At 42.6% G+C, this 13,322-nt stretch overlaps 5 protein-coding genes across 5 annotated transcripts; all 5 read left to right on the forward strand.

Annotated features, from left to right (window-relative positions):
- Nucleotides 1-11: 11 nt before the first annotated feature.
- Nucleotides 12-1,199, forward strand: ATC70_009562 (uncharacterized protein; the record flags this gene model as incomplete). Its single annotated transcript, XM_064828791.1, has 1 exon — nucleotides 12-1,199. The coding sequence occupies one exon, from the start codon at nucleotides 12-14 to the stop codon at nucleotides 1,197-1,199; it is 1,188 nt and encodes a 395-aa protein (XP_064685993.1).
- A 1,199-nt stretch (nucleotides 1,200-2,398) lies between these two features.
- Nucleotides 2,399-4,121, forward strand: ATC70_009563 (uncharacterized protein; the record flags this gene model as incomplete). Its single annotated transcript, XM_064828792.1, has 3 exons — nucleotides 2,399-2,601; nucleotides 2,658-3,991; nucleotides 4,054-4,121. The coding sequence occupies 3 exons, from the start codon at nucleotides 2,399-2,401 to the stop codon at nucleotides 4,119-4,121; spliced, it is 1,605 nt and encodes a 534-aa protein (XP_064685994.1).
- Nucleotides 4,122-4,430: 309 nt separating this feature from the next.
- On the forward strand, nucleotides 4,431-6,513 carry CPP1_1 (tyrosine/serine/threonine protein phosphatase; the record flags this gene model as incomplete). Its single annotated transcript, XM_064828793.1, has 2 exons — nucleotides 4,431-4,629; nucleotides 4,685-6,513. The coding sequence occupies 2 exons, from the start codon at nucleotides 4,431-4,433 to the stop codon at nucleotides 6,511-6,513; spliced, it is 2,028 nt and encodes a 675-aa protein (XP_064685995.1).
- Nucleotides 6,514-6,837: 324 nt separating this feature from the next.
- ATC70_009565 (uncharacterized protein) lies at nucleotides 6,838-9,012 on the forward strand (the record flags this gene model as incomplete). The annotated part of the gene is made up of 4 exons (XM_064828794.1): nucleotides 6,838-7,024; nucleotides 7,079-7,172; nucleotides 7,232-8,000; nucleotides 8,062-9,012. The coding sequence occupies 4 exons, from the start codon at nucleotides 6,838-6,840 to the stop codon at nucleotides 9,010-9,012; spliced, it is 2,001 nt and encodes a 666-aa protein (XP_064685996.1).
- A 2,781-nt stretch (nucleotides 9,013-11,793) lies between these two features.
- On the forward strand, nucleotides 11,794-12,990 carry ATC70_009566 (uncharacterized protein; the record flags this gene model as incomplete). Its single annotated transcript, XM_064828795.1, has 1 exon — nucleotides 11,794-12,990. One exon carries the CDS (start codon nucleotides 11,794-11,796, stop codon nucleotides 12,988-12,990), a length of 1,197 nt encoding a protein of 398 aa, XP_064685997.1.
- Nucleotides 12,991-13,322: the final 332 nt, after the last annotated feature.

The following is a 13,322-nucleotide window of genomic DNA, read 5'->3' on the forward strand; positions in this document are numbered from 1 at the left end:
TACCATTCAAGATGGCAACGACTCATGCAGCAGGCTGGACAGCAACAGCCATTACCAAAGCGCTACACATTCAGTATCCTATCATTCAAGCACCCTGTGCTGGGCATACAGGGGCTGACCTCATTGCTGCTGTAAGTAACGCAGGTGGTTTAGGCTCATTGGGTGCTGGCATGATTCCAGCTGCTCAGCTACGCACCACTATCCACAGCATTCGCGAAAAGACATCTCGCCCCTTTGCAGTCAATCTCTTTTGTAGAGCAGCCAAACCTCCCACGCACGCTGAATTGCAGAAACATTATCCTGGCACCGATGATGTCTTGAACGAGATTCGCACAGAGCTGAATCTACCTATTCCCACTGAATTCCAACTACGTTCTCCACCATTTGAGGATCAGGTCAATGTGGTTGTGGAGGAGCGTGTGCCTGTGGTGTCATTTACATTTGGTCTTCTGCCCGATAGTGTTCTACAACGACTTTGGAGCGCAGGCACCTTTTTGATAGGTACAGCTACTACGGTGCAAGAAGCATTGGCTTTAGCAGGTTTAGACCCCTCGGATCCCACACGAAAAGCAGATGCGATTGTTGCGCAAGGCTTAGAGGCTGGAGGTCATCGTGGCTCGTTTTTGAAAATCAGCCATGACGATAAGCATCATCAGCAATTGCCCGTTGCAGACTTGGTGAAGGCAATCCGATCTACACAGAACAATGGTCGATTTCCTATTCCCATTATTGCTGCAGGAGGCATTAGCTCTGGCGCAGATGTCTATCATGCTATTCATGACTGGAAAGCGGATGGTGCTGCCATTGGCACTCTGTTCATGCTGTCCAAGGAATCCACCACGCCACAAGGACACAGAGATTACATGTTGAGGGCCAAGGCCAATGCTGTGGAAGAGACCAAGATCACCACAGCCATCACGGGCAAGAGTGTGCGTAGCTATCCCAACCAACTGATGAAGCGCATTGAAGCGGCCAGCAAGAAGAGTGGAGGCGAGATTCCCAACTATGACATTCAATCATCAAAGACCAAGGACATTGCTGCTTATGCGACTCAAAATGGCATCCAGGATTACATGATGCTGCTCTCTGGTGTGAATGCCCCGTTGGCAGCCGAGTATTCTGAGCAAGGCACATTGTCTGCAGCAGAGATTTTGAACAAGCTTGTTAACGATGTTGATGCAAAGATAGCAGCCGCATAAATAAACGGTTTTTATTGAACGACTTGTGTAGTAAATGTATCGAGTAAGCGTTGGTCAGGGTGGTAAAGCGCTAAAAATCAAGCGAGGTTTCTCTGCTATGAGCTCCATCAACATCAATCTGCTTTGGCCTGGACTTAAGCGCTCTGATCTCTCTTTAAAAGAGCACAGGACCTAATTCTCTGCGCTATCTAGACAACAACAAACATCCCAGCGCGCAAAAGATGGGCCACGATATAATATCATTTAGATGCAGCTCATAAATACAATCCACTGCTACACATCATGAAAACCAGCCTCGGTTTATCCACAAATCCAGGCAGAGAACTCCGTTCATACAAGGGGATTTCCTCAATCTCGGTTGCAACTAGAAGCTTTCCCCATTTAACCGTACCAAATGTCATGTTGTTGTTGTTTCATAGTAGGCTTGAATTGTTTGTATTTATATCTTTTCATGAATAAAAAGGTACCATTCACTACTGAGTTCAAATGAGCTTAATTGCCATGAATGAGATGGAGATGGATCGAATCGACTTTAGAAGAATGAGAAAAACCAGGCACATATCCTAGTTGGTGCGTGATTTTCCAGAACATGACATATTTTACCTGCCACACTGGGCTAACACAGCGTAACCTAGAGATCTGCGCACTGGAGCCTTATAAATACATCCTCATGTTATTTTTATGTTTGTATCTCAACTTGAAATCCTGTAGATTTGATCATGTTGGTGGCCTGGATAAGATGGTGTGTTTTCTAGTGCTATCAGGCAGCCCTGCGATGGCTCTGGCCTCTGCACAGCAGCGCACTGGGTGCCCTCATTATCCTCTCAGTAGGTCTACAGCAGCCACCTTGCTATCCATCATGGTTGGCCTTGACTTTCCTTGTGTTCCCTCACACAAATTATTGAAATTTGATTAATGAATCAATCCTAAAATAAAAGGCGAATATACAAAACATTCAAAATCCAAACGAAATGTAGAGGAGATGTAAATAGAGTAAATGCACCTTTGCTAAATACGGTTATATCGATACAGCAACAAAGGATCAACACGCTGGAGAAGACAAGACTCTGTCTCCCTTGTACAACCAGCGAGCCCCCCTTCATTAATGGTTTTAACGAACGCCCAACTAGACTAATTTCTTTCTCTCTTTCTTTCCTTTTCATTTTTCTTTCAGTTGATCCGGAAATCCCTACAGAAACATGATTCGAGTACAGAGATTGCTATATTATATCGTCATACTGGCGTTTTTCGCCTTCATCTCCATCACAATATTTCCGCATTTAAAAGCATCCAATCCCACTACGGGCGCTGTCAGGGAGCAAGTCGAGACAACCACCAACACAGCACCTAAAAAAGTATACGACTCCAATGAAGAAAGATACTTGTCGTGGTTTCCTCACAGGTAAAACAAGCCTAGATCTCGTCTTGTACATCTATTGAACCCTTTCTATTTTGCAGTGATTTCCCTGAGCAACAGGAATCATTCAGAAATGCACTCCGACTTGCTTTAGAAACCAAGCGTACCATCATTGCACCTATGCTTAGAATCAACAACATATATCCTTGGATGCCGTTTGAAGATCTCGCTAAACGCTACGAGGCACAAGAGAAATCCACCTTACAGAAAGCATGTGACGCACATCAAACCAACTGGCAAACCGAATTAGAGCCTTGCGAGACCATCCATGATTGGATTGAGATACCTTGGTCTAGCATCATGGATTTGGAGGTCATCAAGCGAGAGTACGGTATCCGCATTATAGAGCGTACACACGGACATGGCTGGGGTGTCCATGAGTCTGTTCTCGGTGGCCATGTCGATCCAGAGGATGTCGCTATTGTGGATGTCATGTCATTTAAGGAGAACGGTACAGATTGGGAGCATGTGGATCCAGCAGAGGAAGCATTGAAACAAAAGCCATCTCGTTTCTCCAATTGGATTCAATCTCATTTAACACCAAAACAGCCTGAAAAGCTGACTCAACCATTGAAATTTGTACTCAATGTGGATCAATTGCATGCTATTGACGCTAAAATCATCCAATTCGGTGCACTAAACTCGGCTGCTCGCTATTTAACCACACAGAACGAAATCCAACAAGACTTGCGAAAGGCGCTGATGAAGACTCGCTTTGTTGTGCCTGATAACATGGCTCAGCTCACTGCCCAATCCGCCAAGATCATCGATGCTCTCGGTGGACGATTCCAATACAGCACTCTGATTTTGAACCTATCCAAATTAGTCGCATTGGATGCACGCGCTGGTACAATTCAGCATTTAGCAGTAGACGGATTAAAGAAGCAAGACGAGGATACATTGGTAGAGAACGGACCTTCTACCATGGAAGATTTGGATGTCAAGTCTAGAAAAGAACTGATGGAGGCAGTGGTGCTGGAGATCTTTGGCGACATTCCCATCAACCAGGCTGTTTCTGCTGCGATGCCCATACAACCATCTAAATTGGCTGATATTTTAAGTTCAAAGACCTTGACCAATCAACCAAATGATCGACGTCAATTGTTGGAAGCTTGTGTTGATTATCACAAGAATGTTGAACAGCGCTATCCCGTCTACTACTTGATGAATGATATGGGTGTTGCACCTGAAACTAGACCAGATATCTTTGGCCCTTTGCTCGACATGTTTCCCTGTGTCTTTTCTCGACAAGACATGCTAAAGTGGGGCATTCAGACAGAATCATGGGCCTTGGGTCAGCCTGGTTTGACTGATTTAGCTGTAAACTATGAAAAACTACTCCAACCTCTCCTTGACATTTTGATTGCAGGCAAAGGTAAATAGAGGCGAGACATGTGTAGTGTGATGTGATATACTCAAACTACTCTACATTTACAGGCTACTCATTTTTCGAGATTCCTACAACACCATTAACACGGTTCCTCAACTGGAGTCCAAAGGAATGAGATGATGATGGAAGACTTATATATAGAAACAATTAAAACACTGTAAAGTCATCTCTCTCAGTGTGTGTGTGTGTGTGTGTGTGTCTGAATTGTGTGAATTTATCCGAATCATTGTATAAAATTGTTGTCAAATGAGGTCATGATACAGTCATTTATGTAGAATATTACCACACATGCAAATGGCATAATAAGACAAGATTTGGTAAGAATATATAAAGCACTGCACTGTTGACAGATGCCTTCTATTTTTCTCTCTTCTTTTTCTCTACTTGTAATACATTGTATCCTCTCCCATCTCCACACAAAACCATGAATCAATTCAACCTCAATAAGGCATCTCCTTTGATGAGACGCCAATCTGCCCTCATGATGATGAACACCAGACGTCTCATGTCATCGCAATACCGCCAACCAGTGCGTCGAGGTGGTGTCAACAAAGGTCTAGTGGCAACGCTTGTCGTTGCTGCTGCTGGTTTTGCATACTACAAACGTACAGTCGATGAAAAGAGTAAGTAGCCATCACATTCATGCAAACAATTTCAGATTTCTAATACTTGTTTCAGAATTCTATAACGGTGATTCAGATCCCTATGAAAGAACTAAAAAGAACGTGACTCAACTGGGTAACAAGGTAACCAAGGACGCAGAGCCTGAGGCCCATGGTGCTGTTGATGAACTCAATGCCGCTGGTAAACACATCAAGAAATCTGCCAATTTGGCTGGTCAAGCTGCTCAAGATGCCTACCAAAGTGCTACTTCTTCTGTCAAGAAGGAAGGCGAACACGTTGCCAACACATTCAAGAAGGAATCCAGTGAACTCGCCTCTGAAGTCGACAAGTTTCGTCAAGAACACCATTTGAAGGAAGGCGACCGCACACCCGAAGACGTCTTGTCTCACAAATACAACCAAGCTGCTGACAAGGTCTCTTCCAAGGCCAACGAATGGAAGCAAGACGCAAATGAAGCTGCTTTCAAGGCTGCCGACAAGTTCAAGAATGCAAAGACCTCTGCTTCTTCTGGTAACAACGTGGACCACAACCCCATGGTAAATGAAAAGGTCTCTGCTGATAAGACCAAGTCTAGTTATGAACGTGGTTTGGAACATCACGCAAAGGAGAATGTGCGTGATACCTCTAGCCTCGTTGGTAAGGATACCGACAAGGTCAAGAAGGTCTGGGACGACAAGAACAGCCAAGAACATCCTACCGAGGAGAAATCCAAGGGCTTCTGGTCTAGTCTCGTAGGTGGTAGTGGTGCCTCCAATGAAGCGGCTCCTCCCAAGTCAACTACTCACAGCAGCACTCCTTCTGTCCCTTATGGCCAACCCGAGAAGAGAGTCTACGACACTGCTTCTACTGACCACGGCAACCCCATGGTGCACGAGAAGCACAACTTTGACAAGACCAAGCCTGGATGGGAAACGCGCTTAGAAAACTATGCTGAAAAGAATGTCCACGATACCAGCACTCTTGTTGGCAAAGACACTGAGAAAGTCAGAGGTGTTTGGGATGAGAAGCACGTTCGCGATAACGGTGGTGTTCCTGTTGCTCAAGAGAACTCCAACTCTTTCTGGTCTAGTCTCTTTGGCCAAGCCAAGGACGTTGAACAAAAGGTGGAAGAACGTTTGGAAGAAGGTTGGGAAGACGTCAAGTCCAAGGTCGGTCTTTCTGCTCATGACGTAAAGAAGGATGCCTCTGAAGCCTATCAAGACGCTAAGGATAAAGCATCTGCTGAAGCCAACCGTCTCAAGCGCGATGCTAGCAGCACTGCTGATAATCTCTCTCATAAGGCTGATCAAGAAGCCAATCGTGTCGAAAGCAAATGGAACAACCTCAAGTCCCAAGTCAAGGACGATGCCCAATCTGCCTATGATAGTGCTGCTAACACTGCCTCCAATGTCTCTGATAAGCTGAAGCGTGAAACAAGCAGAGCTACCTCCGAAACACAACGTAAGGCTGATGAGTTGAAGCGCACTGCATCTGGTCGTCTTGAGGCTGAAAAGAACCGTGCTTCCAGCAACTTGAAGGATTTGCACAACGAAGTCTCCTCCAATGCTGAAAAGTGGAAGGATCAGACTGAGGAAACTGCCAAGAGCTGGTATCAAAAGGGTACTGAACAGATCAAGAGTGGCCTCGAGACTGTAAAGACGACTGCTGACAAGGATCTCCATTGGGCTGAAGACAAGGTCTCTGAAGGTTTATCTACTGCCAAGACTGAGGTTGATCGTCTATTAGGTAAAGAAGTTCCCAAGGAGTCTGGCTACAGTGGCCATGTCATTCGTGGTGAGAAGTTCGCAGAGGAAGAAGAAGGCATGCTGAGACACACTCGCACCAACACCAACTTGAAGCCTGCTGAAGTTGTCGTTGGCAATGCTGATGGCAAGGAAATGTAAACCATGCACCAACTACATATAAAAGAATCTATTTATTACTATTCTCATTCAAATCATCCTGTAAATAACAAAATAAAGAAAGCTTGATTTTCCAATCCAACGTGTGTCTATATCAAGTGTTCTATTGTACATCTTCATGCTCCATTATGTGGACATACGCTGCTAAACCGGGGTTCAAAGCACCACATCAACAACCAAGCAGTAAATTAGTCACAGGCGCCCTGTCGAAACTGGTAAATCTTGTCATTCATGCCCCCAGAGCTGTCTATTTTATCCTTTTTCTATTAATACCAAATAGCATCTAAAAGAACTTTATATACACAAATGACGTCTAGATTCGGTAGAGTGGTTTTACTAGCCAGTCGAGCTTCATTGCTACGACAAGTACAGAGATCTACAGCATTCCATCTGACAAGAGCAACTGCAGCTTGTCAAACTAGAAAAATTGCCACTACCACTGTAGCCAAAGAGCAATATTTACATGGCTACAAAGACAGCGAGCGATACCATGGTATGTGGTTCATGAGAAGCACCTTTTTTCAGCATTGACATTACTCTATTCAAGGTGAATATCCCGGACGCACGCATTATTGTGGAGAACTGCGTGCTTCCAATGAAGGCGAGAAGGTTGTACTGTGTGGTTGGGCTCAATCGTCAAGGTAACTCATGAGATAATGGTGATTGTTGGCTTATTTAATAATGATGTGATTGTCGTTAGAGATATGTCTCAAGATCTGATCTTTTTGCCACTAAGAGATCATTCAGGTGTTACACAGCTTGTTTATAGAAATTCCAATGATGACCATCTTAAATCACAAATCCAATCATTATCAGCTGAAAGTGTGGTTTGTGTAGAAGGAGTTGTGAAGAAGAGGCCTGAGGGCATGGCCAATAAGACACAAGCTGCTGGCGATATCGAAGTTGAGATCACCAAAATCTACTGCTTGAATCCAGCTACACCCTCCCTGCCCTTCTGGCCAAATCAAGCTCAATTACCAAATGAAGAGGTTCGACTTCGCTATCGTTATTTGGATTTGCGTAGACAAGAGTTGCAGCACAACATTCGCCTTCGATCATTGACAGCAAACACGGTGAGAAACTATCTTACAGAGAATGGATTCACTGAAATTGAGACGCCCACACTGTTTAAATCCACACCAGAAGGTGCTCGTGAGTTCATCGTACCTACCAGAAAGAGAGGTGCCTTTTACGCACTACCACAAAGTCCTCAACAGCACAAGCAAATGTTAATGGCCGCTGGTTTTGATCGCTACTTTCAGATTGCTCGATGCTTTAGAGATGAAGATTTGAGAGCTGATCGTCAGCCTGAATTCACTCAAATCGATCTGGAAATGTCGTTTATTAAGATCAAGGATATTCAGCAGATTATTGAAGGCATGGTAACGTCTATCTGGGACAAGGCATTAGGCAAAAAGTTGACCAAAGAGCACTTCCCTCACATGACATACAATGAGGCCATGTCCAAGGTAAGCGCACATGCGTATAATCCAACTTGCAACACACAGCTCACTCATCGGCCTTGTATAGTACGGCTCTGACAAACCAGACATCCGATTCGACATGAAAATCAATGACATTGGATCCTATGCAAAGGATGTTGCAGGCGATGACGCGATTGATTGTATGGTTGTCAAGAAGGGATCCGCCCTAACTGGTGGTGATTTGAAAGCCATGCAAAAGGTATTGGATCTAACTGACGACAAGAATTTTGCATTTGTCAAGATCAACGAAAACAATATCCACTCTTGGTCGTCTAAATGCAACTCATTACGCCACTCACAGCACATTGCGCAATCCAAACAACTTGAGCAACTCAATCAGTCACTCGATATTGAGCAAGGGGATTTAGTCTTGGTGCATAAACGTCCCAGCTATCTTTACGGTGGCAACACAACCATGGGCCGCGTCCGTCTTCTCGTCTCTGATTTGATGCAAAAGAAGGGGCTTTTGACATTGGATCAAAACGAAAAGTTCAAGTTCTTGTGGGTTGAATCTTTCCCCTTGTTTACACCGGATGAGCAGGGTATCCGCGCATGGCAAGCAACACACCATCCCTTTACTGCACCTTACGACGAAGATATCCCGTTGTTGGCTACTGAACCCGAGAAAGTCAGAGGCCAGCATTACGACTTGGTGTTGAATGGTATGGAGATTGGAGGCGGCTCGATTCGTATTCATTCACCAGTGATGCAAACATTCATCCTGGAAAAGGTGTTGCAATTGGAAAAGCACGAGTACAAGCGATTTGATCATTTAATTGATGCCCTGGGCGGTGGATGTCCTCCTCATGGTGGCATTGCTTTAGGCTTTGATCGACTGATGGCTATTCTGTGCGAATCTGCCTCCATCAGAGATGTCATTGCTTTCCCCAAAGCTGCTGGTGGTAAAGACTTTGTCGTGAATAGTCCCTCTGAAGTGACAACGGCTCAATTGAATGAATATGGTCTTCGACTGGCCAATGTGGATGAAAAGAAATAAAATAGAGTATCACATTAGCCTTCTAAAAATCGGTAGATATTGTATGGGCGCACTTTGCAAGCAAAAGATACCAGCTTTTCTACGCAGTGTATTGAGCTTTCTTGTCTTCTCGATGGGATGCCTGGTGATGGTAAGAATAATAACGTTGAGGAAACCATCCACTATTTCTGCGCCTGATACGATGTCGTTTTCAAGACTTGCCAGCCAACCAAAATCAATTCTATCTCCGCTCAACCTCTGCAATAGATTGGATAGCTTTTGCTTAATTTCGACTTGATTGATCTATTTCTTGAGAACCGACTATATAAATTGTCCTAATTGTCCCATGCACTCTTAGGCTTTCTTGAAGTACTTTGCAAGGCGCATCCAATGGTACCAACTAAGATGAATGTTTTGAATAAACTTATTGAGTAATTTATGAAAATATGAAAAGAGGTTTCTGGCCAAAAAGTCGAGATTTTACATATCAAGGTCACACAAAGATGATTTCAGAAGTTGTGTTAGATCGATAGAAACATTTTGATTCAATACATACCATAGTAAAAGTCTTCATTTTCAGCGTGAAAAACAAGATCGTTTGATTTTTGTTAAAAACCATGAGGGATACCTCATGCTTTTTGGTCGAATTTTGGCCATGATTTTTTGGTCACCAAAAAGTTGAGCAAAGGTGTCAGGAAGTAAATGCTAGGTGAGAGCAATCGTTTGGCGCTAATCCGGCAGTCTAAAACGGCTTTAAACGCGAGAAAACACGACTGAAGTGTATCCAAATTTCGCTGTGTTCTGCATATCTTTGAGTATTAAGAGGTAATGCCAGTACACTGTCTGCCCGTGTACAAACTATTTCTCTGTGTATGAATGTGGAGCATCGCATAAGAGTCAGACTCACAGATATGGTGGGTTCTCGTGCAAGATTGGAGAATTACTCAATCTTTAATCATTAATATTCTGAGGCACCAAGCGGAGGGAAGCTGACGCTTCAAATGTCTAGTTGCCAGCTGTAGAGTGTCTTGATCCGCTTTCTCTTGGCTTTCCACCTTCCATTATTTAAGACTTCGTAAATTGGAAGAAGATCTGGGTTTCTTGAATCAGCAGTAGCCGTAAACAGCCTTATTGGATTAGATCAACAGTTGAAACTCCAAACGAGATCCTCAATCTAAGCTGAACCAGTCGATGCTCTTCATTTTTTCTGTGTTATATCGCCTCAATGTAACGCATAGGCATCGATCATTTCAAAAAACTGATGGCATGTACCTCGAATAGCATTTACTAATAGTAACTGATGTATACAAAATATTCATCTGTGCTGTATCTGACAGGTGGATCAAGTTTCAGTCTCCGACTCAGGGGTAAAATAAATTTCGTATATGTTTTAGCTCCTTTTCATGAATTGGAAAGAGTGTGGGGTAAAGGAAACTAGTGTTTGGATTCTTGACTGCACGGTGAAAGAGTCTGCGATCAAACTGATTGCTTTTATATGGAAGATCAACTAAATAAATGGACTGAAATGTTATCATTATCAACAAAAATGACTTTTTCTTTCATCTTTAGATATTTTGGACAGGCTTTATATATGAATACTTGCTCCTTCCCGGCAATAGTTTGCCGAATTGGGAATCATTTAGCACATGAAAAATAGATCCATCTCATTTTTTTTTTTCGGTGACTTGTTGATTTTTGATTGTCAAACAAAATGAATATGACTAACAATGTAGTCCAGATTAGACTTTTAGACTATAATGGTCCACATGGCATGAAGTTTTACCCGATTCATTTGTCTGTAGTATTATTTAATTTTACATAAAAATTGGGATTTACACAAACCAAGCTGGAAAACTCGCTCAATTGATTCGAGATGCTTTTCATTGACACATTTGATCTCTTGTATTTTATATCTCCACATCTCAATTCTATCTGGTATCTCTGGAATAGCATGGCGCTAACTGGAAAAAGACAATCTTATTTGGTACATCTGAGAACCAATGCATTTCATTTTTCATCCAGCTTTTCTTATCAACATCCAAAACAACACATCCGTTGATGGCATACCATCCGGATATATCATGGATTGATCAGAATGACAGCATGATGAAAACAAGATGTTGGCTCTCTTTTTTTTTCATCATTAAACCTTTGTCCAACTCTGAATTCCAGCTCTACTCGTACAACAAGTAACATTGCATTCCTTGTTTGTAGGATGGCATCCCATCATGATTGGTTTAGAAAAATTTGTACCTGAAAGCCTCGCTTATCTTGAACTCCATATCCAATCAAGCAATTCGGAAGAGGAATTAGTTTCAAGGCAGTGTTTGCAAGTATGACACATCTTGTATAATGGCGAGTCACTATTTAGGGGTATATTAGATCTACATCTTTCACTTTTGCCCCAGATTTTTTCTCTTCTTTTTCTTCTTCTTCTTTGTCAAAAAAATCCTCTTTTTTAACAAAGCCTCTACTATCAATTATCAACATAGCATAGGCAATTACCTTTACCGTTCTTTACAAGACGTAACTTTATGTATATTCACGCTTACGAAAAGTGCTCAGCCGATTATATTTGCGATCAAAGTAAGTTGAATGTCAATTGGGAATGTTGATTCAATGCTGATTTTACCGACCACTATCAGTTTGGAAATCCTCAGTGAATCTCTAAATTAACCACCAACTCTATCTAAACAACATTCAATCAATCTATTTAATTAATTAACTCATATAAGAAAATAATTCTTAAAACTATCAAGAAATCTCTAATTATTCTATACATTCAATTCAATTATTCTCAACATGTCCAACAACGTTATCGACAACACTCTTCCTGCCTCTCTCAAGTTGAAGACTGGTCAAATCTTCCACGGTACCTCCTTTGGCGCTCCTGTCAACACTTTTGGTGAAGCTGTCTTTACCACATCTCTTGTCGGCTATCCCGAATCAATGACTGATCCCTCTTACACTGGCCAAATCTTGGTTTTCACTCAACCCTTGATTGGTAACTATGGTGTTCCTGGTCAAGATAAGGACGAATTTGGTCTCTACAAGTACTTTGAATCCGATGGCATCCAAGTTCAAGGTATCATTGTCAATGATTATGCCACTGAATACTCTCATTGGACTGCTGTCGAGTCCTTGAGCGAATGGTGTGTGCGCCACAATGTCCCCGCCATCAGCGGTGTCGATACTCGTGCTTTGACTCAACTTTTGCGTGATCAAGGCTCCACTTTGGCTCAAATCTGCGTTGGTGATGAATCTACTGTCGATAACATTAGTGCCCTCCAATTCCCCAACCCCAATGACGAGAATTTGGTTGCCAAGGTTTCCACCAAGGTCCCTGTTACTTACAACCCCAAGGGTGAGCTCAAGATTGCCGTCATTGATTGTGGTGTCAAACAAAACATTCTCCGTTGTCTTGCCAGCCGTGGTGCTTGTGTCACTGTGCTACCTTACAACTACGATTTCAACGCTGTCGCTGATCAGTTCGATGGTGTCTTCGTCTCCAACGGTCCTGGCTCTCCTGTTGCTTGTGTTGAGACCATCAAGAACCTCAAGGTTGCCATTGACCACTTGAAGAAGCCTATCTTTGGCATCTGCATGGGTAACCTTTTGCTCGGAATGGCCGCTGGTCTCCAAGTCTACAAGTTGCCTTTCGGTAACCGTGGTCATAATCAACCTGCTCTCAACGTTGATACCGGTCTCTGCTACATTACCTCTCAAAACCATGGTTATGCCTTGAATGACACTTGCATGCCCAAGAGCTGGAAGCGTTTGTTTGTCAATGCCAATGATGGTTCCAACGAAGGTATTCAACATGAAACCAAGCCCATCTTCTCTGTCCAATTCCATCCTGAGGCTAAGGGTGGTCCCCAAGATACTCAGTACTTGTTTGAAGAATTTTTGAAACATGTTCGTGCTCAAAAGGTTGAAAGTGAAGGCTTCCATGCTTCTATCAGTGATCTTCAAACATCTACTGTTGCTGCATTTGCCTAAATCATTTTCTTACTATCAAAGCATTATTTCATATCAAAAAGAAACAACTTTTATCAAGATAATTTATCCATTCTCTTATACAAACCAACTCAATTATCCCTTTCATTTTTTGTTTCTAATTTTCTCTTCGTTAACGTTTTACTCTTTTATTTTTCTGCATAATTATTTCACTTAAAAGTTTTTTTTTTTTTACAAAATAAAAAAAAAAAAAAAATTCCATATTAAACACTTATACATAATACCTTTGAAACCTCTGAATTCAACGCATCCTCACTCCTCTTCAGATCATAAAATTCTATGCTGGACACGATCGATGTATACTTGAGACAAAA

Source organism: Mucor velutinosus, assembly GCF_035048745.1.
Source record: "Mucor velutinosus strain NIH1002 chromosome Unknown tig00001563, whole genome shotgun sequence".
NCBI classification, from domain to species: Eukaryota; Fungi; Mucoromycota; class Mucoromycetes; order Mucorales; family Mucoraceae; genus Mucor; species Mucor velutinosus.